The sequence below is a fragment of the Myotis myotis genome, unplaced genomic scaffold (genome assembly GCF_014108235.1).
Source record: "Myotis myotis isolate mMyoMyo1 unplaced genomic scaffold, mMyoMyo1.p scaffold_m19_p_8, whole genome shotgun sequence".
NCBI lineage: Eukaryota > Metazoa > Chordata > Mammalia > Chiroptera > Vespertilionidae > Myotis > Myotis myotis.
Genome location: NW_023416390.1, coordinates 57,723,109 through 57,749,828, shown reverse-complemented (window position 1 = coordinate 57,749,828; position 26,720 = coordinate 57,723,109). Strand labels below are relative to the sequence as shown.

Here is a 26,720-nt window from a genome sequence, read left to right as displayed (position 1 = left end):
TGATGTATCATAGAATTGTACACTTAAAACCTATATAATTTTATTAACCAATGTCACCCCAAAAATTTAATAAATAATAAAACTAAATTTTAAAAATAATCACAGGGCAATCACTAATATTTTTAGCAGTGACATATAAGTGAACTAAATAAAAAAAATTAGGAAAATTGACTTGGCAGTGGATTATAAGTAATTGTAGGGGAGAGAGCTACAGTTTACTAATGCCAGAAACTTATGAATAAGCAATGTTAGTGAGGAGAGGGGAAAAGGAAAGAAGAGAAACCAGAAGCACTGGACATGGCTAAGCAATTGGACTTGGTGACTCCTAGGTATAAGGAGAAATGGGAGACAGAGCTGATGATTCTGAACCATCCTGGGCAACAGACGGATGATGATATCATGGGCAATGATGGAAGGAAGCTATTTCACTGAGACAACAGTAGTCAAGCTCGTGTTCAAACTCTAAGACCCCAAAATTAAACCACATTGGAAAATCTTATATTTGCTTTCTTCCACACTACAGAAAACATTTACAATGGCAGGTTAACAAATACCAAGATTCTGTAGCTTTCCAAAAACAACAGTTCTGAAAGTCACACTAAATGTACACCTTGAACTCGATTAGATAATTTAGTGTCTGACCAACCCTTCAGACCAATGTCCAGTAAGAGAATCTGACCTGAACACCAAAGGCTGTCATGAAAGTCATGTTTCAGCTGCTACCTCTTCCTATTTTGGGCAACCCCCATAAGACGTCATACTCTACCAGTTAATCTTATCAGAAGGGGAGGAATGTGGACAGTGCTGGGTATGCAACTAAAGGTTGACCTTTAATGACCTATTCAAAAGTAATGAGTTAAAGTAGTTTAAATGTGCCCTAACCAGTTTGGCTAAATGGATAGAGCATTGTCCTTCGGACTGAAGGGTCCCAGGTTTGATTCTGATGAAGGGCACATGCCTGGGTTGCAGGCTTGATCTCCAGTAGGGGGCATGCAGGAGGCAGCCAATCAATGATTCTCTCTCATCATTGATGTTTCTCTCTCTCTCCCTCTCCCTCCCCCTCTGAAATCAATAAAGTTATATTTAAAAAAAAAATAATATCTTTTTTAAAAAAATAAAAATAAAGCAGCCTAAATGTTAAAAATAATAAACTAAACTAAAGGGAAAATGGAGTTAAGAAACACTATGAATACCCACTTGGGTGGAGAAGTCAGTATAGGCAATGTGACAGAAAGCTCCTACAAGTAGCCATAAATATTAGCAAAAGACGTGCACACAAGCACTTTTAAAATTGTATCTCTGGTTCTAAGCTCTGTAAACACATCATCACTGAATCTTAATGAGTGTTTGCTCTAACTCTATCAGGACAAAACGGGAAGAAAAGCAGAGCAGTTGGAGCTCGAATGACTCATGTAAGACCCGATGGAAGAAGACAGAGTATGCACATTGCAGTAAGCGAGCGTGGCGGGGTGAGGTGTGGTGGAGACTATTCCTTGGGCCAGTTGGTCTGATTCAGGGTTATCAGGTGTGTGTTTTTTAAATATGTTTTTATTGATATTTTAGAGAGAATAAGAGGAAGGAGAGGAAGAGAGAGAGAGAGAGAGAAACATGTGAGAGTGAAACACTGATGGGCTGTGTCCTGCATGGCCCCTACCGAGAATTGAGGCTGAAACTCTGGGCATGTGCCCTGACAGGGAATCAAACCAATGACCTTTTGGTGCATGGGACAATGTTCATCCAACTGAGCCACACAGGCTATGGCAAGGGTTATCAAGTTTAAGTGATGCAGTGCCATAGGAGAACAAGTGTTTCAATCAATGTCTAGTGAGCAGAGGAGCTTGAGAACTGACTCAGGAAACAAGAGAAACAAAACCAGAAAAAAAAGACAAGACATAACAGGAATGAGTTCTGAGACAAGTCCTGTGAATAGGACCTTCCCTTCTGTCCCCACCCTTCCCTTATGTATAGCTTACTTTGCTTTGCTTGGCCAAGAGATGAATTCTTCTATACCAAACCTCCACTGGTGCTAGAGACCTGGTCTTAGACCCAGAGGACCAACATCGATACTATCAGCCTTTCAGGCCCTGCTCTGATAGGAACCTATGATATGTATGCCCATAAAATCTAAGAGCACACAAAGTTCACACTCCACCTTCATCTTTTCTACCCAGAGTTTCACCTTCATACTAACTTAACCCACTGCCAAACACACAATAAAGGCGTGTGAGCAATTCAGGTGAGCTTCCCTAGAAAAGAGTAGGGCTTTAGTGCTGACTGTGGTTCTTAGAAGATGCAGTCTCAATGCACCTGCTCACATGAAACCCAGTATTGTGCTAGCCCGTTTCCCCTTTGCAATCAAAATGGCACTTCTCAGAAACCTCTTGGACAGAGAAGAAAGCTCAAAGCATCTGCTAGCTACCCCAAGGGAATAGCTTAGGAACACTTTTTCTATCCACCCCTAGCAATTGTGCCCAGTGAGGTTTTATATCCTGGATCTTGTTTTTGAGATACCCAGTAGCGTCTTCCCAAGCATGAGCCCCATCTCCCCTCCCTTGTTATCCTAGCTCAGTACAGAGAGCCACCTCCTCCTAACCCTCATTCAACAATTAATTGTCTTTGGGCATTAATTGGGCATCTACTCCATACAAAGCTAGACAGTAGAGAGATGAGCCCAAGATGAAAAGATACTGTGGCAAATAGTATTTTCTAAAGATGGCTTCATCAATATAGCCCAACCCACATGCTCTTCTTACCATATGATTTTTTAAGAGTTGGGATATACCTTCTCCCTATGGATTTCTCAGTAAGCCTGTGACCATTGCAGAAATAAGACTATGTGACATCCAAGGGTAAGTTATAAAAGGCAATAGAGCTTCTGCCCAGTTCCATTGGGATGCTTGGAATCCAGTCACCATGCTCTTCGGAAGCCAAGCAGCTACATGGACAGACCATGCATAGGTGTGCTAGGTGCTGTCTCACTCAAGGTCCCCCTGAAAGCAGCATTGAACACCACAAATGTGAATGATTGAACCTTCAGTCTCTGAGCCACCAACAGATGCTTAGTAAAACAAAGATGAGATGTTCCTACTGAGCCCTATCCAAATTTCATGTCTTTGAGCAAAATAAATGTTCTCATTAGTTAAAGCCACTAAGTCTTGGGCTCATTTGTTACTTAATAATAGCTAAGCAGAACAGTATATGTAGCATGAACTCAGAGAACTTATGGTCAATTCAGGGAAATAATCACGTTCACAAAATGACTATAATATGTCAAGGTGTAACAAATCCTTAAGAGAACCACAAGCTAAAATAAATATGTATTCATATGTGTATATAGCCTGGTTTATGCATAGATTATTTCTAAATACATTATAAACTGGTAATAGTTACACCTCTGTGGAGTAGTCCTTGGGTATAAGGAATGGAAGAATTCTGTCTACCTGTTTGTATGTTTTAATCCTTACCTTATACATGTACTTCTGTAACTTCAAAATCAGTTTAAGTTTCTAAAATAATTATAGATTAAGAGGGAAAGAGCTAAAAAAATGCTGCAGGTACCACATGAGGACTTACTTCAGGTGTCCTATGGGGACAGTATACCAGTTATTGAGACCAGTGCATTGTCTCCCTCTGTGCCTGTTTTTGTCCTATATCATAAAGAGGCAATATGCTAATTGACTGTCACAACCTCACAAAATGGTGGTGCACGCAGCCACAAGATGGTGGTGCCCAGTCCCCTCAGCTCAGCTGGGGGGTGGCAGACACTGGAGTCCCCCAGTCTTCTCAACCCCACTGACAGTGAATTTTCATGCAACCATTACCTTTTTAAAAAATCCTTACCCAAGGATATGATTATTTCTTTTAGATCATCTGTTTTTGGAGAGCAGGCCTAAGCCAGCAGGTGGGCATCCCCCAAGGGTCCCAGACTGTGAGAGGGCACAGGCTGGGCTGAGGGACCCCCTATTTGCATGAATTTTCATGCACCAGGCCTCTAGTATCTGTATAAAAAACTAGAGGCCTGGTGCATGAATCTGTGCACAGGTGAGGTACGGCCGGCTGGCCCAATTGGGGCCAATGGGGATGGGGCCAGCTTGATGGAGGGGCTGCAGGAGGTTGGCTGGCCTGCCCGATGCCCATTGGGCCAGTTGGCCCACTGCAGTGCACATCATAGTGACCAGTCATTCTAGTCATTCTGGTTGTTCTGGTTGCTTGGCTTTTATATACGTATATAGATAGTGCCAACCTCAGAGGGTTTTTTGTGAAAATTAAAGTGCTATAGAAGTACCTGAAAAATACTAAGTATTCAATAAATGTTAATTAAAATATCTAAGAAATCCCAAGCTCCTGAGCACTGGCATGGCATATGGACCCAGAGACCCAGGGGGGCAGAAGTGGACTGTTGCTTTAGAAAGGGAAACATTCTCTTTCCTCCCTAGATTTAAGGATTAAAAGAAACCAGCATTTTTTAGGTAATGTTTCAAGAGAGGGTATATGACATCTTTGATAACATTGTGAGAACTTCTGCAAATACCACACTGACTTATATTTTCCAAAATGCTACAAGACCACTAAATTAAAACCTTCATGCCTACTTCTCCATTCTGCTTCCCCTTCATGGTTTTCATTGGGCGTGACAGTGGTCTGCGTATTACACATGGCTGCCATCCACAGGAGGCCAAAGAGATCAGTGTTTGCTTTCGCACGTAATGTTACCTTGTCCCTGCATTTTGAGAAACTGAGCACTGTCTCTATTATGTCAAAGGAACACTTGTCTGTCCATTTGTTCCCATGTATAGTTTTCCCATTCAAATTATATAGAATGGGGTACATCATTCAAAAGATGGAATGAGGTTAAGCTATCTTCCCCAAAGTGTCCCATCATCTAAAAAGTTGGTAAAAACATGATCTAGTTCTAGAGGTCTGAAGGGTTGGAGTGATCTAAAAAATGGATAAGGCAGTTGCTCATGGGATTCATGATGCAAGAGCATAGCCATAGGATTTTCATAATCGACAATGAGTTATCTTAAGTTTTTAGATTTTAGGGTAATGGCATCATCATTCTGTTTGCAAAGTCAAATGACTAATGAGCAGTTCCTCTCTGACTCAGGAACTTCTGTTTTTTCCTGTTTGGTTTAATTTACCCAAGTATCTTAGAAACGTGAACTAGTTCAGCTCCTTAAAGGTGGCTAGACCTGATGTTTGTGGGGGCTTTTTTTTGTTATGTACCAGGCATTTCACCTCATCCAAATTTATGGCATTTTAGGAATAATCTTACATCTCCATTTTCCCTTTTTAAACTTAGAGATGATACCAGTCTCTCAAATATAAGAGATCTATTTAAACTCACAATGACTTGAACAACAATGACAAAATGAAAGTCTTCCAAAGACAAGAAGAATCATGCTAAATGTGGTCAAGAGCTAACTTGATGAATTTTATTAAAATTTAGCCTATTGATATAAACTGGGTGAAAATGAATAAACCAAGAGGTTGACTAAACAACAAACAAAATCTTGCTTATTCCACTTTGGGTGGTGAACATAAAATGAACAGATGGTGTATTATAGAATTGTACACTTGAAACCTGTACAATTTTATTAACCAACTAGAGGCCCAGTGTGCAAAAATTTGTGCACTCAGGGGGGTACCTCAGCCCGGCCTGTGCCCTCTCACAGTCTGCGACCCCTCAGGGGATGTCCACCTGGTGGCTTAGGCCCGCTCCCCAGGGGATCAGGCCTAAGCTGGCAGTCAGACATCCCTCTGGCAGCCCGGGAGTCCACAGGGGATGTCCACTTGCCAGCAGGGAGCAGACCTAAGCTGCAGTCAGACATCCTTAGCGCTGCTGAGGAGGCAGGAGAGGCTCCCACCACCACCACCTCTGTGCTGGCAGCCATCAGCCTGGCTTGTAGCTGAGCAGAGCTCCCCCTGTGGGAAAGCACTGACCACTAGGAGACAGCTCCTGCATTGAGCGTCTGCCCCTTGTGGTCAGTGTGTGTCATAGTGACCAGTCATTCCCAGTGGTTCTGCTGTTAGGGTCAATTTACATATTACCCTTTTATTATATAGGATAGAGGCCTGGTGCCTGGGTGGGGGCTGACTGGTTTGCCCTAGTGCATGGGTGGGGGCCGGCTGGTTTGTCCCGGATCAGGGTGGGGGTCCCCGCTGGGGTGCCTGGCCAGCCTGGGTGAGGGACTGAGGGCCATTTTCAGGCTGGCCACACCCCCTTCAGGGTGGGACTCTCCACTGGAGTGGCTGGCCAGCCTGGATGAGGGGCTGAGGGCTGTTTGCAGGCTGGCCAAGCCTCCCAGCAGAGACCCTCACGCCATGGGGGTGTGGGCAGCCCGGGTGAGGGGCTGATGGCTGATTGCGGCTGGCCACAGCCCCTTCAGGGTGGGGGGTCCCCACTGGGTTGCCTGGCCAGCCTGGGTGAGGGGCTGATGGCCGTTTTTAGGCTGGTCATGCCCCCTGGAGACCCAAGCTCCCAGCCTCTCCTTTTTTTCTTTTCTTTTTTTTTTCTTTTTTTCAGTGCCTTCTTGAGTGGAGGCCAGGGTGGGCTGGAAGCAGGTATCTGGGATTTATTTATCTTCTATAATTGAAACCTTGTAGCTTTGAGCTGAGCCCAGGACCAGCCAGCGAAGGCGGGAAGCTTGGCTTCCTCCATTGCTGGGGGAAACCTAAGCCTCCTGCTCACTCCAGCTCCATGGCTGCCGCCATCTTAGTTTGTTTAATTTGCATACTCGCTACTGATTGGCTGGTGGGTGTGTCTTGTGGGTGTACCAGAGTGGCAGAGTGATGGTTAATTTGCATGTTTCTCTTTTATTAGTGTAGATGTCACCCCAATAAAATCAATAAAAATTTTTCATGATGAAAAATCTTGTTGATTCCAAGATTCACTATGTAGTAAGTATGAACAAATGTGTATATGAAGTGTAATGAATATGAAGTGCACAAATTGCATACTTGAATTTCCTACTTATACATTGGATAGAATTGTATAGGGCATAAAGCATGCCTAATGAGCTGTATAGAAATGCTTATCTCTTGAAGGGGAAAAATTACCTACAACAATTTTATGACAACACTTAGCTGGGACTTCTGAAACCTGGTTAAAGCCACCAGAAAAAATAATTGTACACAGAATAATATGATGCAACAGTCAGTTCCAGCCCTCTTCCAGGCCACGTTCCCTCGTTTTCATTGTCTCTGTCTAGACTAGAAACATTCTGGAAAAGAAAGTGGAAGGCCATGTTCAGAAAAGACTGAGTCAATGATTCTCTTTGCTACCTTATAGTGGCCTTTGATCACAAACCATTAGCAAAAGAGTTGCTTCAACAAGAAGGCTACTCAGTATAAGAAGAATAAAGTATGAGGACATAATGTATAACATGTAAGTATAGTTGATAACACCATATTGTACAGCTGAAATTTGCCAGGAAAATAGAACTTAAATGTCCTCACCGGGAAAAAAAAAAGAAAGTAACCTTATGAGGTGACGCATGTGTTAATTAACAAAATGAGGGGAATCATTTCACAATGTGTACATTTATCAAACCATCACATTGTATACTTTAAATATCTTACAATTTTATTTGTCAATTGTATCTCAGTGAAGGTGAAGGGAAAAAGAGAAATGCACTGAGGTTGGCATTACTTTATTCCAAAACAACAAGAAACAGAGCCTTACCACCCCATGGCCTGTGGCTAAATACACCTCCCATTCTTAATCTCTCAGGCCATAGCTCTCTCTCCACCACTCTAAGTGCCTCTTCAAAGATCTTATTAAAACTAATTCAACACCTGCTCTAACTTTATTCCCTCCAGATAAGGCATGTCTACACTTTCTTAACTGTTGTCAAAGTATGTGTGTGTGTATACACACACAGACACACACACAGCCCCTTAGGTAACAGAGAGTAAAAATTTAAATTTGTTTTTATATGTTCTTTGTTATTTTATGAATCTGATAATAAGTTTTAATAGCTTCACTAAAAGGTGAGTTTTTTAAAAAATAATAAAACTTCTGGAGCATGCCAAAGCATCAGTATATTTGCAGGGTTCCTTAGGAACTGCTGATGTTAATAATGCTGATCTGATATTCCAAGCACCTTCCTCTCTGTCCCCAAGATGGGTGGTTTTAACTACAGTACTGAAGATAAATTTTTTGTGCCAAGAATTAATGGTTCTAAGCCCATAACTACAAATACCCAGAAGATAGTACAAACAAAAACAAAACAAACAGAAAACGAATGCCTAGTGACACTTCTGCCCTAGGATGGAGTACTCTGTCCTCCTCACTACTCACTGACTATGAAGTCTGACAGACTTGGTTTCTCCTACATGGGACCCACCTGCCCTCAAGAAGACCCTTCGTTTGACTGTGTCCCTCAAAAATACATGTATTGTATCTTAATACACACTGTGGTGATATTTGGATATGAGGCCTTTGAGAGGTAATCAGGTCATAAGGGGGGGGGCCCTAAAGATAGCATTAGTGCCCTTATAAGAAAACACAAGAGGGCTTGCCTCTCTCTCTGCTCTCTTTACCATGTGAGGACAAAACAAGAAGAAAGCAGAACTCAGTTTCTTAAATTCTTTGAGCCTCAGTAAACTCACCTGTGAAATGTAGATAATATCTCTGTGCAGGGTTGTTGTGAAGATATATGAAAAAATACCTAGGACAGTGCCTAGAATATAGTCACTAAAAAAGCACACCCACATTAGTAGTAGTGGTAAAAGGAGAAAAAGAAAGTAAAAGAGGAGGAAGAGAAGGAGGAGGAGAAATGGTAGCAGTAAAAGTAGTAGTAGTTGTAATAGCCATAGAAGTAGTAGTAGTAGTTACAATAGCAGTAGTAGTAGTAAGAATAGGAGTGGTAATAGTAGCAGTACTAGTAGTAGAAGTAGTGATAGTGGTTAGTAGTGGTATTATTAGTAATAGTACAAGTGGTAGTATAAGTGGAAGTAGGATTATAGGTAAAAATGTCATTAGTGAAGCTATTTGGAATGCTATTAGAAGAATGATGAAAAGAGAGAAGCAAGTTGAGACCTGGGATATTACAGGCTGATCAAATTAAAGAGTGGTTGTGGAAGGCATTTGAATTCTAAGGTTCAAGAAATCTGAGTCAGTGAAGTTTGCCTCTGAGCAGAACAAAGGAGAACCTACAGAAGGCATCCTGGAGAGATGGCATCATCACTTCAGCCGTGCCCACACACATTCTCTCTAAGGAGGCTATTCACAGTGTGGATCCATTCGCAGAGGGCACTCTATGGCCTTGAGCCAACCTCCAGGAAAGTTAGATCTGCAGTAAGATACTAGAAGTATCCCTGGACCCAGCAAAGCACATTCAGGATTTTTGTTCATAAAAAGAAATCACTATTTATATATTTTTATGTTTAACCTGTATTAAGTAACACAAAACACACCTCAAAAATTTAATGACCCAAAGCACCACCAGAAACATAAATGAGTGATTTTCATTGCTTGCCAGAGCCTGGCCAAGCTTGGTTTGGGTGATTTACTGCTGTGTTATCCTGGGGCTTCTGGAATCCCAGTGTGTGCTTGTGTTACATGCATCATTCATGTGCTTCCCATGAGGCATCAGACCCACCCAGCCTTAGGCCTCTCTCCTTCAGGTTCTAGACTGCTTCTTCAGGCAACTTCCCCTGACCACCCTTTTCAAAGGCCGATCTAAGTGCCCCTCTTGAGGTCTATGTCCTGCCACACCACGAGGGGGTTTTCTTGTCCCCCCATATTGTAATTGGCTCTCTCTTTTCTGTAGTTTCCAATAGAATGTAAGCTCCCTCAAGGCAGGCTCTCTTTCTTCGTTTTTTTGCTTGTATCTCTAGCACCTAGCAGAATGCCTGGCAATGGTTGGTGTTCTCTCTCTATTTGCTAACTGAATGAGTGAATGCAGAGGTAGAAGCAATGGTGACAATGTTTACAGCAGAGGTTCTTAGCAACAGGGTTTCCAAAAGGGAAGAGGGGGGCTTATGTGATGCAGAGCAAAATCCCAGGCTGATACAGCTCCACACTACTAAGGAGACTTCGTGACCCCCGGGGCATTTGAGCCCACCAATGGGCCTTCCAATTTTACATGAGCGTTACACAATTCTAGTTGCGACGTCTATATTTACCGTGTGGAGCAGTGCCAAACTCAGTGTTGTACTACCAGTAGGTATGTACCCACTGAAAGATGAACTGGCCCAGGTGACAAGATGTTCCTGTAAATGGGGAAAAACGCCATTTGCATTTGAAAATTTGGCACTTGGGGTACAGTATTTGGTGGCAGCCAAAACTGCCTTCAGAGAGAAAGTGGAGATGGGAGAGGAAAGGTAAGTGTGGAGGAGTGTGAATTCATATGCATCATCTCTTGGCTCAGCAGAGCAAAGCAGCAAAACAATGCAAATGCCATGATGATTAATGCCCTGGGACTCGGTGACATCGTGCTTTGTGGAGCCAACAACCAGAATCACATCTCTTGGTTGGATGGAGAACCCCATGGAATCTTACTGAGACTGAGGGGTAAAAAAAAATGCTCCTCTCTACATAAAACAGTTAGATGATGACTCAATGGAAAATACAGCTTTAATTACACTTTGTTCAAGTTTATTAGACATAAAAGTTATGTTCATGATTTAACCAAAATACATTGATATCTCCTGAAAAGGAAGGAAATAAAATAATGTTATTTTCTATCGTGCTTCCCCGAGGTCACTCACTGTTGGGGTATGGGATTAGGTGGTGGTAAGCCGGCTCGTACCAGGGAGGCCAGGAAGCGAGTAAACAGTAAGTGAAAGAAGTCCATTTTTAAAGTCTACGTACTGTATGATTCCAACTTTCTAAAGGGAAGGCCCTTTCTAAAGGGAAGGGTGCTAAGAACTCATGCAATGATTCCATGGCATTCTAAAAATGTTACTCTGGCACAGCATGAAAAGATGGAAACTGAACATGTAAACTTGACCGTGTGGACCAGGGATCCAGTGCCCTGAGAAGAAGTATGTAAGGGCTCGACTCTAAAACAAGAGGTCCACATGAGAACTAAAACTGTGGGGACATAAATTCTCCTGGCGATGGAGCAGAGCCTACAGGGGAGAGATAAATGCATCCAAATTCCCAGGGGAGGAAAGTATTTAAAGAAAATAATTTGAGCTTCAAACCCCTCTCAGACATTTTAGGAAATGCAATTCAGATGAGGGTAGGAAGAGTTGGAAACTTCTGTATGTTTCGACTATAAAAAAAAAAAAAAAGAACACAAATTAATAAATTACTTTTCCTTTTCCTGCTGCTTTCCCTACTCCCCAAAATGTATACTGTAGTATGAATTGGAAAATTCATAACTCAAAATAAGGAGAAAATGGTAGGGACTGAATTCCAAGACTCATTCCTTTGAAACATCTTAAGCAGATATTTTAGAGGTGACATGTGACATCTGTAAAAATGTGAGTTTGGGTAGGGAACTGGTTTGTTTTAGAAAAACACAGGTTTTATCAACATTTACCAGGGGTATCTCTTCCCAAATGTAGAGAAAGAAGCAAAGGTCTGTCATTTTAGGTTTTTCTATTGACCATAACACCTTCAAGGTGCTGTTCAAGGCATTAATTGCTGTAATATTTTTATCTGTTTTAAGCTCTATCCTGGCTCTGCTGTAATTTCAGATATGAGATCATATCCATGTGCTCCTCACCATTTTCAATGATCTGACTTTTTAATTTTGTTTTTGTATTGTCCTCTGTATTTCTTTTCTTTTCTTTTTTCTTATTTATGCATTCATTGGTTGATTCTTGTGTATACCCTGACTTGGGAATCGAATCCGAAACTTTGGCATATCAGGACAATTATTTAACCAGCTGAGCTACCTAGCCCTTGTATTCACTTTTTCTTACTCAAAATAAGTTTTTCTCAATTATTATCTATTTGTTTTAGGCAGTTTGTAAAATATTGATATCCCTCCACCACCAACCAATAGCCATTGTGAACTTGTCATGATCCTTCTAGTCCTTTTTTATTGTTACTAATTTTAACTAGATGAGACAATTATGCTTAAATAATTATGTATCCTTTATTGAACCACTTAAACTGCTATCTAATAAGCATTTTCTTTTCTCACTAAGAACTATTCACAACATGATTTTAATTGTGGTATAATAGTGCATCCTATAGCTAGCTATATCATCTTTTCTAGTTATTCAACTTATCCAATTTTATTAACTATCAAGTTATTTCAGCATTAGAAATAATGTATGATGAAAATTTGAATATAAATCTTTGTCAACATTTTTGTAGGATCAATCCTTATGTAAAAAATTTTGTTTTGAAAAATATGGCTGCTTTTAATGCTCTTGATAGATATTGCTAAGTTATTGGCCAAGGGGTTGTATATTTTTTAAAATATATTTTATTGATTTTTTACAGAGAGGAAGGGAGAGGGATAGAGAGTTAGAAACATCAATGAGAGAGAAACATCGATCAACTGCCTCCTGAACACCCCCTACTGGGATGTGCCTGCAACCAAAGTACATGCCCTTGACCAGAATCGAACCTGGGACCCTTGAGTTCGCAGGCTGATGCTCTATCTACTGAGCCAAACTGGTTAGGGCCAAAGGGTTGTATATTAAGTCATTGATACTACAGAATGCCTGACAATTTTTATTTAATACCAGTTAAAAATCTTTATTAAAATGTGCTCTGTGAGAAATACTACCTTAATTTTGTTTTTTATTTGATTTTTGAAAATCTGTCTTTTGTGTATTACGAAATAGGGTATTTTTTGTATTTGTTAACCATTTCTGTTTCTTCTTTGATTTTCTTACAGATATGTATTTTTAAAATCACAATTTATCAAATGTGTTAGTTATCTTTTCATTTTGTTTATGACATACAGAATTTTTTTATTTTTTCCATCAACCTTTTTTTCTGTAATTTCTTTAATTGCTTATAAGTTTAGAAAGTCCTTTTCTATCCAGAGATCAGAGAAATCTTCATCTATATTTCTTCCAAGATATTTTGGCTTAGCTATTTCTATTTAACTCCTTAATCTATTTGGAGTAAAAGTGGGTAATTATTTTCACTTGAGGGGTGGGGGGTGGGCGGTGCACTAACCTGAATTTTTTTTTTATCTGAATAATAAATTTCCCCAAATACCATTATAAAATTACCCATGCCCTAGCTCATTGACTTATGGTGTTTTATTCATTATTAAACTTTTCTGTATTCTAGTTTCTATGGCCAGCATATTCATTTGTTTATTTATTTATTTATTTATTTATTTATTCATTCATTCATTTATTTCAGCTGCTGTTTATTGGCATACAGGTAGGCTCTATGCAACAGGCCTGGCGGTGGCTGCAGTGGTGGGGGAAATGAAGGTGGAGGGTGGAGCGCTTGTCTGCAGTGGTGGCTGAGTGGAGTGCAGGGCAGAGGTGCACAGTGTAAGACAAGGTAGGAGTGGGGGAAGCTGAGGAGGTTGGAGAAGCAAGTGAAGGCCAGGGCCAGTCTACTGAAATGGAAGCACTGCCCTCTCTAGCTGGCTATCTTCTCACCCCAGGCCAAGCTTGGGAGTCTCTGAGGGTCCATTTCTACAGGAACTGAACAGTCTATTTACTTCTATTGCATTCATAGCTCTGATCTTTAGCTAGTACTATGTTGTTCTTACTATTGTGGCTTTTGCACCCAGTAGAGTGATTAAGAATTCTACTATGGAACCAGGGTGCATGTTCTCAGATTTCAAATCTACTCTTTACTAGCTATCTAACAATGAGCTAGTCATGGCCTTTCTATGACTCAGTTTCCTAATCTGTCTAATGGTCATACCAATACTACTTCAATCATGAGATTGCTGTGAAGATAAAATTTGTTAATAAAATAAAGAGCTTAGAAGAGTGCTTGGCACATAGAAAGTGCCACAGAAAAGTTAACTATTACTACTATTGTCATTATCCTATATTAATAAGGTAAGTCTTTATAATCTTATCTTTAAAAAATTTTTCATAAATATTTTATTTGTTTTTCTCTCAGGAAACCTTCATTTACAAATGAAAATATATTATTTTTCTGATAATAAAAAGTGCATGTCCATTATAAGAACACTTTTCAGAAAATGCATAAATTTAACTTTAAATCACTTATAACCCATCTCCCAAAGATACGTTTTTTATATCTAGCTAGAAAATTACCAAATATTAGCTCTTTATCAGTTGTGCAAAACTTCTTATCTATATATATAAAAGCTTAAGTGAACATTACGACTGAAGGACCGGAATCACTAGAACGACCCATTGACCAGTCACTATGATGCACACTGACCACCAGGGGGCAGACGCTCAATGCAGGAGCTGCCCCCTGGTGGTCAGTGAACTCCCACAGCCAACCTCCTACGGCCCTTCCCCCCAGGCCCTGATCATGGAGGCCAGCCTCCTGCAGTTCCCCCCCTCCCCCTTGCCAACTGGCACCCTGATAGGCCTCTATCACCAGCCAGCCAAGGGACCCCACCCGTGCATGAATTCGTGCACCGGGCCTCTAGTTTTGATATGAAGATAGTCTGAGAGACCAAGGCCCTGAATGGGTGTTTGTAACTAAATGTGAAAGAATAACATAATAGGCAAATGCCAGTTTTGCTCAAGTAGTTAAATTTCTCAGAACTATACCATGTCTAACTTGCCAGCTACAATTCTGTCTTTCTCTGCTGCTTTTACCTGGTTTAAAGACAGACTAAAATTGTGAACAAAGAAAAGAGTGTTCTAAGAAGACAGAATCACAACTTTTGGGGATTCCTGTGTTTTAGGTAATAATGAGTCACCGCAGAGTTGCATCTCTCACAACAGTAAATGTGATGCAGAATTCTGTGCAGCCCTGAGGGAGCTACATTACCAAGGAGAAGGCTTCCAGGAAGAAGTTTCTCTACTCACCCACCTGTGCTGCTGCCCAGTCATCTCAGGATCTTTATCTACGAGTATAAAATACAGAGAAGAGACAGAAGAACGAACCATGTCTATCATTTGACAGACATTCCCCGTCCAAGGGATGGAGTCATATAACAAGACATCACTCGGTCCCAGGCAAAAAAGTAAAGCAATCTGTTATCCATTTAGAAAATAGATTTCTCTATTTTGGCTATGTTTGACTTTTTATAATATTTTAATATAAATTAATTTCTAATGCACTTTACTTTTTAGAACAGTTTTAGGTTTATAGAAAAATGGACCATAAAGTACCAAGTTTTCATCTACCTCTTGCCCCTACACATGCAAAACCCCTCCTACTATCACCATCCCACATCAGTCATTTTAATCAAAAAACCTACCCTGCCACATCATAATCACCCAAGTCCATAGTTAACATCAGGTGCACTTTTGGTGTTGTTCAATCCATGGGTTTTGACAAGTGTATAATGAAATATCCACCATCGTAATATACAGATTATGTACACTGCACTAAACATCTGCTCTCCGCCTGTTCATCCCTCCTTCTCCCTAACCCCTGGCAATCTCTACTCTTTGGATTGTGTCCATAGTTTTGTCTTTTCTAGAATGCCATAAAGTTGGAATCATACAGTATGTAGCCTTTAAAAATGGACTTCTTTCACTTACTAATACGCATTTAAGGTTCTTCCATGTCTTTTCATGGCTTAACAACTCATTTATTTTTAGTACTGACTAATATTCCATTGCTTGTAGGTACCACAGTTTATCTATGCACCTACTTCAGGACACCGTGGCTGCTTTCAAGTTTTGGCAAATATGTTTTAGATACGTCTTTGATCAGATACATCGTTTGCAAGTATTTTCTCCCAGCATGTCTTCTCATTATCTTAACAGTGTCTCTCACAAATAAGTTTTAAATTTCACATCAATTAACTTTGCCTCCCAAAGTGCACAAGTGTAACAGACTATTAAGTGCAAGTTTTCCTGTAACCCCAGAATTAGGCATTAGGGCCCCAATACTGGGGTAAAGAAGCTACAGAACTAACAGCTGAAACTGTCACCTCTTTCAGACTTACTATGGGGCAGGGAGCAGGCTGTGCTGCTCTCAATGGTCACCCAGACCATGCCCTTCCCTTCCCTTCCCTGGTGGAGTCTAAAAGGAGATGGCACCGGGGAAGAGAAGTGGAAAATCAGCAACACTGTGAGGTGGCCTTGGTGAGGGTGGAAGAGAGCAATGCTGCAGGTTTTTCATCCACTCCCCGAAGGACACACCTGTCACCACCGAGCCAGAGCAGAGCCAAGTATGGGGGTTGGGGGGCTGCCAAGAGAGCCCATCTAAAAGCCAGGAGGGGTGCCTGTAGGAAGGGAATGCCACTATTTCTTTTCCAGCTTTGACCTCTGATATGCAGTGGCCTTACCCTGTCCCCATCTGAATTAAGGAGAAAAAGAGACATGGGAAAGAAGTCACAACCATTGGGGCAACTCACAACCTCTGTCCATGGGCTGAGCGAACTCAGGCACAGTGGCCGGGTTGGTGTTAACTTGCCATTTTCCATGCATGAGGGCAGGCTGCTGAATGAGCAGACCCAGGTGCAGGAGGCTGGGATGTTCACATGGATAAGATCTTTCTGGACTGGATCTCCCACATCCATGACTGCCTTGGGGATGCCCCCAGGGTGCTAAGAACTCATGCAAATGCCAACCACTGAGGACCTCAGCTTGCCAGTCCATGTGAACCAGGAAAAAGTCAAAATCTTACACAGAGGAAGGACTATTAAATGTGAGAGACTTGTCCTTTTTTCCCCTTTGTCCCTGTCCCAAATCTCCCCAAACTGTAATAGCCAAAAGGGGAACATATCACACCCCTCTCCTTCTGATCCCCAAATCCTGCATCTAACCTATGATGTCAGTTAGGATAGTTTTAAATGGATTGAAATTGAGTTTTTATAACACAGAATTAGTTTTTTTGTTAAAAAAAAAAAAAGGACCAAAAGATTATTGTATTTGCCTAAGGAAAGGGAAATTTGACAAAGCTTAAGTAATTGAAGGAGAAAAAATAATTGTTACTCTCATGTATAAGCCCCAGGCAAGTTCAGACTAGTCAGCAAACTCATTACTCAAAGCAAACAAAATAATATGATATTTCCATTAGGAAAAAGTGTTCCACTAAAGTGGTCACAAGTGAAAAGTTAAGGAGGAGGACACATTACGTTGTAATTTTGATTAATAGTTAGGAGACCCTGAACTAAAGAGCAAACTATACAAGATTATTCCTATGAATGCACTCAGCACAGCAGACTGATGTCTTATTAGAGGTGGAGAAACATGGGTGTTGGATTTAGAAAAAGCTGGATTCAAATCCTGACTGCTATTTGCTACCTCTGTGACCTCTCAATATCCTCATGGAAAAGGGCCACAAGAGTGCCTCCTAACAAGGTTAGTGTGAGGATTGCCGATGAAAAGTGGCAAACCTACTACTGAGAGGAAACAGATTTTGCCACCATTTTGGCATGTTGATTTTTAAGCTGTTCGTTGGGAAGCGGAACTCAAAGGGAAACTTTGATCCTCCCCACTTTCCTGCCCAAGAGATTCAGATAGAAAAAATTGCTCCAGAAACGGGATCTTAGGATGTTCACCTCAGACTAACTTGAATTAAGTATGTTAAAGAGGAAGGCTTCAGGCAGGTGCTTATGAGCTAGATGCCCCCTGTATCCCATTGCTTCTGAGTTGCCTTGTAAGAAATTTCTTGCATGTATGTCCCCCAATTCCTCAACTGCCTGTAAATTGCCCATTCTCACTTCTGAAATAAGACCCTATTCCCCTCCTTTTCTCCTTTGTCCAAAATGTCTTATATACCCATGTGGCCTCACTGTCTTTGGAATTTTCATGCTTATGTGAATTCCCCACGTATATGTGTTATTGTCATAGTTAGCTAGTTTATTAATATTAATAATAGGAAGAGGGTGAAGGGAAGGCCAGACATTATAAGCATGGTCATCGGGGCAGTTTCATCACGAAGCTATAGCTTTACGCTCCCCAGGGAACCTCCAGTCTATTCTCTGCAGATCACTGGGGGTAGAGATTGAACAAAGTGGGAGATGGGTACATGTGCAGTGAAGTCAGGGTGATATAGAGAAAGTGCTTGCCTGTCAATCTAGCCTGGGGAACAATGGATTGGCTAGGAGTGGAGCCCATCAAAAATGTGCAAAATCTTGGAAGGTTAAAATCCTGAGACAAAGAGTTCTCTCTCTCTCTTGCTCACTCCTGCTCCTGTGTGCTCTTTTCCTCTGGCTCTGTGACCTGCACTTGCCTATGTGTTCATATATTCTCTCTCCATAGTCATGTGGCCTTAAGCAGCTACATGGCCTAAAGCTGTGTCGACGCCTCACACAAATGACTGCAGCTGGGAACACAAGCTAAGCTAGCCAGATGCTGGACTGGGCATGACTTTACTATGGAACAGTAACTTTGGATACTGGTTTTTATTCTGGCTCTGCTGAAGACAAAATCAGACTTTTTCCATGGTGGAACAGACAGAGAAAGGAACTTGCAGGAAAACCCCCTCAATTTAACAGCATCAATAAAGCTTTCCACCACACCCCATTCTCCCAAGAACTCCATTTCCACCAATATCACATATATTAAAACTGATTTTCTCCTGTTAATCTGCCTCTGTTAATTTGATGATTAGCCCTACCAGAAAAATGTAGAAGGTGGGAGAAAAAGCATTAATATTTTTTAACCCCCACAATACCTAGCAAATGATAGGTGCTCAGAAAATGGTGGCTACTATTATCAGCATTGTTTCTTTACCATTTATTTATTATTGGAGGCCTGGTGCACAAATTCGTGCATGGGTGTGGTTCCTCAGCCTGGCCGGTGATCGGGGCTGATCAGGTCTGTCTCACCCAGTCCCAATCGGGGCCAATTGAGGCTGGCCAGGTCAGGGGGACAGACTGCAGGAGGTTGGCTGTGGGAGCACACTTATCACCAGGGGGCAGCTCCTGCGTTGAGTGTCTTCCCCCTGGTGGTCAGTGCACATCATAGCAACAGGTTGACCAGTCGTTTGGTCAACTGGTCGTAACAGTCGCTTAGACTTTTATATATATAAATTGCCATCTATTATCATGGTTATTTATCCAGAGAATGAACAACTCTGGTAAAAATCTATTTAAGTTAAAATCAGGGTTTATGCAAACCAACAAACATATAAACCCATAGCACTAAAACATTCACAGTTTGGGTAAATAAAATTCCTCAAAATAGTTAGAATTTGGCAATAACTTAGATACCCTAGTGTAGGGAGAAAAATACAAAAGGGTTGGGATTCAGCCCACTTTCAGTACCTTACCACAATGTCTCAGGACTAGAAGGTGACTTAGGAAAGGAAAGCCCAAAGAAGCTACATGATTAGCCTAAGACAGTCTGATCCTACTACATCCCCACTCATCCTTCATACCCTCCCCCTTCTCCCCCTTCCCCCCCACTCTCCGCCCCACACACACATCTATACACTTGTTGGCTGTTTCAGTCGCAGCATTCAAGTGCTGCTCAATTTCATCTAATTTCATCTTTGTCTTTTAAGAAAGGCAGATAACTAAGGTGTCAGCCCCCTTTCCTTTGCTCTTTAGGCTTCATCTTGGGAGAGCACTTGGCAATAGCCACATGCAAGCCAGCCAGCGGATTCAGTACAACCTGACATTTACCAGACAAGGAAATTTCATTTAATTGCAGTCTATTTGATTCGTGGTCCCTGTTCCCTTCCTCCTTCGATCGTTTTTCTCTTCGTTCGTCACTCCACGTAGTGTGGGTGGCAGATATGAACAAATCACCAAATTTGATATATTCCACTTTGTTCCCTTTTAGAAGTTCTTATAGTTTTCCTGAGGAAAGTCAATTAAACTGTTGACTTAAATACTATTTGGGAATCAATTATAATTCCAATTAACTGTGCCATCTGGGTTGTTCATTACCACTCTTGGGGAAAATCTGTAATCGTGAGAAAGTATGTCTCCCATCCTCATGTATATTCATCTTCTGTTCCAGGACCTATGTTCAGACACTGGCCTTGGACCCCCACATCCAAGAACTAACCTCCTGGTTAGCCACACCTTGGCTCTGTCTGCAACCATTTTCCTAGCTACAGAGGGCTTGTCACCGGCATTTCCCTTCTCTTCCCACCTTGAGCTACCATTTACTAAGTGCTTTATTATATGCCAATCACTCCGCTAAGTGCTTTGTATGCATTATTTCTTTCAATCCCATTGTTAGCATAGGTAGCTGGTTATTAATAAAGTAAGGGAACAAAGGGAATTAGACATTAAGTATAATAAACTAGGGAGCTCAATCGGACATAAGCCTGGCTTACTAGGAAGCTATAACATTCACAGGCTTCCCAGGGTCCACCGCATCCTGCCACAAGGGGACTTAATCCCCAAAGCAGGTTGTGGGGGCAGGACCAACCACTATCCAGGATTACCCAGGGAGAGAAAATAATAAAGAGGAAATTCCTCTGCTGGGTGCATGTACAGTAGGAGCCAAGATGGCAACCCAAAAGGGGAGGAATCTAACCTGGAAAAAAGACTGGATTGGATAGGGGGAGGACCTAATACAAGCCCGCCAAGAGGCAGGAAAGAGATTGGTTAGTTTGAAAGAAAGTTTACTCCTTCCCAAGCCTAAGGTATTATAATCAAAGCTTAACGAGGGCCCCTCAGTAGCACCTCCTTGTTGGCCTGTTTGTGTGGTTTTGTTCTCTCGCCATAGTAGCTGCGCAGTTTCAAATGCAGGTCCGTTGCAGCCATGCAGGCCTGGCAGCTACACACACCCAAGCATGGGCTCCAAGCAGGGCTCCAAGCAAAGGCTTCCATGCAACAGCTCAGCACCAGCCAAGCACAGCCTGGAACAGAGACCAAGCTATCCAGAAAGGGGTGGGGACAGAGACTGGGCTGAATTAAGCTTTGGCATGGACTAAACTGAACTACGACAGCTTCATATGCCCTGCTGATGCCAGGTAGTGGGACAACATCTCTGGACTCTGGTCCTTTTTCTGGGCTTGATGAAGACAAAGCTGGACTTCTTCCACAGCGGGATGGAGCTAAGCTACCTGGTGGTGGATGAAACCACCAGCATCAGGGATGGTCCTTTGTGTTTGCTACAGCTTCAATAAATCTTACCGCTACACCCCATCCTCCCGTGCATGGGTCCCTAAAATGCTCTTCTTGTGACATCATGGAAGAACCCCATTTTCACTGGCAAAACACCATGAGGTAGGCAGTATGGTTCTCCTCTCAGCATGGATGGACATGGAGAGTATTATGCTAAGCAAAATATGCCAGAGAAAGATTAGTATCACATGATCTCACTCATATGTGGAATCTAAGAAAGAAAATAAACTCATGAACAAAATAGATCCAGAGACATAGAAGCATGGAACAGATTGATGAATCTCAGAGCGAAGGCATGGGTGGGTGGTGGATGGGAGTGATTAACCTGGGAACTTATATGCATACTAGAGGCCCAGTGAACGACATTCATGCACTCAGGGGCGTGGGGGTCCCTCAGCCCAGCCTGCACCCTTTTGCAGTCTGGGAGCCCTCGGGGGATGTCTGACTGATGGTTTAGGCCCACTCCCCACGGAGAGTGGGCCTAAGCTGGCAGTAGGACATCCTTAGCATTGCCATGGAGGCAGGAGAGGCTCCCACCACCACCACCCGATCATCAGCTATCAGCCCAGCTTCTGGCTGAGCAGCACTCCCCCTGTGGGAGCACACTGACCACCAGGGGGTAGCTCCTGTGTTGAGCACCTGCCCCCTGGTGGTCAAAGCACATCATAGCAACCAGTTGTTCCCCCATTCAGTTGATTTGCATATTACCCTTTTATTATATAGGACATGGACACAGACAATAGGGTTGTGAAGGTCTGTGAGGGGTGGTTGCGGGATGGAGGGCGTCAATGGGAAAAACAAATCAACAAAGGAGACACCTTTAATACTTTCAACAATAAAGAAAAATAAATAAATAAAAATAAAAAGGAGGAACCTGTCTCTTAGAAAAGAAAAGTACTTTGTGCAAAGCCACAGGGAATCCAAACCCAGGTCTCTGTGACAGACCCTGCCTCTTCATCTAAGCTTATCTGAGTCTGAGAGCCAGGCTCCTGGTGGGCTCCAAGCCTACAGTCCTCTCATGAGATAAACAAGCTAGAGAAAACCCACACATTTTCCTAAAAGTGAGGTCCTCCAACACCTGCAGCTTTGACAAAATAAAAATTCCCAGGGACACTTCTCCCCCAACTTCTTGAATCAGAATCCCTAGCAATAAGTCTCAGGAACCAGTCCTGAGCACTTTTCATGCTTAAAAGTTTGAGATCCACAGCCCTAGGTTTTTTGTTTATTTGTTTGTTTTGTTTTGGTTTTTCTTCTTTGACACGGAAAGTGTCCTTTAATAAAACTTTCCTGGAAATAACGCGCTGACCCCTGGTGGTCTAACCCAAAAGTGTGACTCTGACAAGATAGGGCTTTGAGAAAATACTCTGTGATAAGCTCACAGCTCACCTTTGGCTGCAATTTATTTGATTAAGTATCAGCTGCCTCTGGCTGAGTTCTGGCCTATCTCATAGAAAGCACATCAAAGCAATTAGTTTGATGACCTTTTTTGGTAGCAGCTACAAAAAGAGATAGCTTTTCGATCAATAAATATTTATCAATTGTCTATTAGCAGGTAATGCAGAACTGAAAGGACAGGATTTCTAGTCTTAGAAATGCTAGTGTAGCTGTAGATAAGGAAAAAACCTATTCTAGAGAGAGCAAGAGCGAGAGCGAGAGCGAGAGAGAGTAAATTTCCATGAGCTGCTTTACGCTGTCTTCATTAGAACATCATGTTTGAGCTCTAGTGCTTAGCCAGTTTAAACTTGGCTTCTCACCAACTCCTTCTTTTTTCTTTTACTAAGAAACTTTCACTTTCTTGACCAGTCTTTTTCCCCTTCTCCTTTCAATGATATCACATGCCTGTATTTATTACACCTTTCTGGTTATTACCAAAAATTGTCTGGCTGTCACAAACCCAATATACGACCTGATAGAAGAAATACCCATTATTAAATTCACTGACGCTATGATGTAAGAAGAGACCTAGTAACAAGAATAACTACAATAAAAACACAAGTGGAAGTCCAGAACACTGGGGAGGGGGACCCTAAAAGCTAAACCAGCTTATTCAAGAAACATTTGAATAATGAATTTCCAGCAATAATTCCATTAATATTTTATTCTTCTTAATATGCAATACTCACTAGAACGTGTTCATGTCCTCCACTCCCCCACATCAAAGAAAATAACAGTAATGCATAATGAGAATCAACCCATACGTTTCAAACCCACACTTACCATAGAACTTTAGTTGGCAAATGGAATTGAGTGGGCAAATCACCGACAGTGATTCCTAGTCACCCAGCCAGAAGGTATGAGGTTTCGCCTCTTCTGTGCTAAATGAGTTTGCAGCGCCCTGCAATGCAACAGGACACTGACCTTCTGGAAAGGAAATTCGATCTCACCCCAACTCACGCTGCCCTCCTCCCCTTTCCACGGGCACTCCCATGTGTTTATTGCAGGACTTGGACAAACTGTCTAGTATCAAATACCTTAAAATAAAAGAGAAAAAAAAGCAACAACAATTCAATAATGCCTTTGTGATTCACAAGCCCTATACAGAGGGAAAATCAGGATTCCTCATTCTCTAATGAATCAAGTGGAAAAATAAACCATTTCTTATCTGGAGTCACTCCCAAATCAATGTTTCACCTGTGGTTTTTATGGGCATGTTAATCTTTCAGAGTTTCAATGTTGCTTACTATGATCTAACTACGAATTTCACTGTGCTTGATCTTGGTTTCAGATTAATAGCAAGTACAGAATAGACACCAGTTACATGGTCTATCTTTTTAACAGAAAACCATGTTAGCTTTTGTCCACAAAACATTCATTGCCAGTCTAGAAACAATTTATAGAAACAGCAAATTTGCCACATGTATAGCAACCAGCATATAAATATGTATCGTGAAAAAGTCCACACACAGAAAGCCTCATGATTTGGTTTAGAAAACAAGTCACTTCAAAGTTGTGGAAAATAGGACCTGTTCCTGCCTTAAAGGCAAGATCTGCCACCGATAGTCATTTGCATGATTCCACGCCTGTAACCAGCTCTCTGCGCATTCCTTTGAAATAATTCTTAGGCATGATCCGTTGAAAGCTAATAGAACCTCAAAAGGAAAATTTTTTTCTTGAATTTGTTCGTAAAGAACAGCCATTTTAAATAGAAAAACAGCTTTTATTTTTCTAAATCATATTTAAACTATTTAACTATTAAGTTCCTAAAAATAAAAGCAATTTTTATAGTAATAAATACATTGGAAAATTTGCAGCCTATGATTATTGCGAGACAGAACCCCTTTGTGTGCCATCATTAAATATTTTTTAAAAACTGTGGCGAATGTAATCACAGTAGTTAAAATGTTTGCCCATTTGAAAGAAATCTGGCTTGTCTTAGGAGTTTCTTCTAACAAAACTGCAGTAGTTTCTGCCAGTTAGAGTCGAGGTTTTGTATTAGGGGTGTATAACCATATGCACTTTAGAGACCAGCTGTTTGGGCACATCCTCACAATCGCCCATATAACACCCTCTACCTCTCCTCCAGGATTTAGTTAGATGTGTCCTCACAGATCAGCCTGTCTGTCCCAATAGCTTCTTCTAGGCCTGGCCAAGAACCTTCCTTCCTCTCTACAGCAGTCCCTCTAAGCATCATTAAGCTCTTCCTAAATTCCATTTCCCCAGCGTCTCTTGAGAAAGAAATCTGTCTGGCGTGTACTTTGTCCTTACCTGTCCTGCAGGGCTGGAGAAGGCAGTGAGAGCGATGTGGCTGCCCTTTGGAAGATCCTGGCCCAGCACGGAGCTGGGGGAGGGCACAGTATGGGCAGCTGGAGGAAGAGAAGGAGGAGTAATGTCTGTGCCACTGCAAACAGGATAGGGTGCCAACAAAAACACCATTCTTTTTCCCAAGGAGTTCAAAGCACTTTGCAAACATTAACTCATGAGGCCAAGTAGTCATAGAGCAATTATTACTTTATGACGCCCTTCAGATAACCATTGCAAGCAAAGACACTAGGAAAGCAAGTCTATTCATTGTTTTGTAATTCCTCAGATATTTATTGAGCACGTACTATGTGCTGGATACTGCAGTTAAAAGAGCAAGTATGACAGACAAGGTCGGTGCTCCTACAGGCTCCCACACTAGGCCATGCCCACTTGCTCACCCCTTAGACAGGGTACTAAGCACTTGGCTACACTGCTTACTACACTCATTTACACTTTATTTTGGTCCTAATTGTTTAATGGAATGTGCCCTATTCTTTAGAATGTCTATAATGTGCTAAGTGCTGAGCAAACACACTGAAGAAAAAATATTTTGAAAGTGCTTTCTTTTAAGATGCTACAAACAAAGCTTGATTGTGAGTAATCCTGTCCCTTTGAAATGTTTGTGGAATTACTAGGCTGGACAAGGAGAGTTAAGATCAGAAATAACATGCCAAGCAGTTTACGTAAATAACCTGGCTTTTAAAAAAATGATTTATCAGACATGCTTATGTCTGGTGAAGTGGAGAGCCTTTATCCAGGGGTCTTTTTCCTGGCCTCTTTTTTATTTTCTGTGACAAAATGACAGGTCAGGTGCAGGAAGTGACTTATGCCATTTCTACATCTTTCTCCTTAGGCAACAGACTCCAGACATTTTATTTACGATTAACTGGACCAGGCTGGTGACTGCTTTTTAAAAATGCATGACTTTCTGATGAATCAAGAGAGATTTAAGCTATTATGTTTTAAAGATGTTAATAAGGATTCTAGTATGTTCTGGGAGTCACTACCCCAACCCAGGCTGCTACAGTTTCACTCAGAAATTTGCACATATTTTAAAAGTCCTAGGAAATTACACCATCATCTAAAGTTCAACTTCCCTCTTTAATAAACACATCCCTGACTAAATTAAATGGAAGTATTATATTGATTCACTACTCAAGTGTATTGGTTAACATACATACCAGTGAAATTCAAGCTCCATATCTTATCAGTTAAACAGCATCTTCATTTGGCCCCAAACTACATTGCTAGCCTCAGCCTCATCTCCCCAGTACTCTAGCCACTACAGATTTTATAATTTTTACTATATCAGGCTTATTTGATACTCTCTTCCTTGAAGGCTGCTCCCTCGCTCACACACAAAGACACACACACACACACACACACACACACACAGGTACACACAATCACACACACACACAGTTTGTCCACCTGGAAAAGTATTCATTCTTCAAGATCAGATGACATCTTCCCATTTCCCACACCACTAGCTTATCATATTTATTTACATAGGTATCTAACGAAAGCCTGAATATTTAATGTAGAGCAATCACATTTTATTCCTTTGTATCTTCAGTGTCTAGTTTCAAATCTTCGTTGAAGTTGACTTTTCTACAGAGCATCAATAAAGCACTTACTGAGGCTGGCAAGGGGATGGGTTGCACTTGGGTTGACTCTGCAGATGGAAGCACAAATGGGATGCTTAAAACCTCTTTATTAAGCAGAGCTGCTAAGGAAGGGAATAAAGGCAATTCAATAAATTATTGAGTTAAAACATCTATTTTTAAATTAAAGAGCTATTACATTAATATCAACACCATTGTCATTGAGCTCTTCACCTTTAGAATGGCCAATAGCTCAAGAGCTGGGACCATATTCTACTCCAATTGTAATAACAGC

At 41.5% G+C, this 26,720-nt stretch overlaps 1 protein-coding gene across 2 annotated transcripts in view; it reads right to left on the bottom strand.

Moving 5' to 3' along the window:
• LOC118661540 (cytohesin 1 interacting protein) overlaps window positions 1-24,856 on the bottom strand; it is a 71,443-nt gene extending 46,587 nt beyond the window's left edge. The window contains exons 1-2 of one of the 2 annotated variants that reach the window (XM_036319642.1): window positions 24,786-24,856; window positions 23,298-23,415 (exon numbers count right to left, since the gene is read on the bottom strand). In XM_036319642.1, the coding sequence (XP_036175535.1) occupies window positions 23,298-23,300 (3 nt within the window). In that variant the 5' untranslated portion in view covers window positions 23,301-23,415; window positions 24,786-24,856. Of the gene's footprint in view, window positions 1-23,297; window positions 23,456-24,785 lie in introns of those variants that run through there. The other variant, XM_036319643.1, reaches the window with a different exon arrangement.
• Between the last annotated feature and the right edge of the window lie 1,864 nt (window positions 24,857-26,720).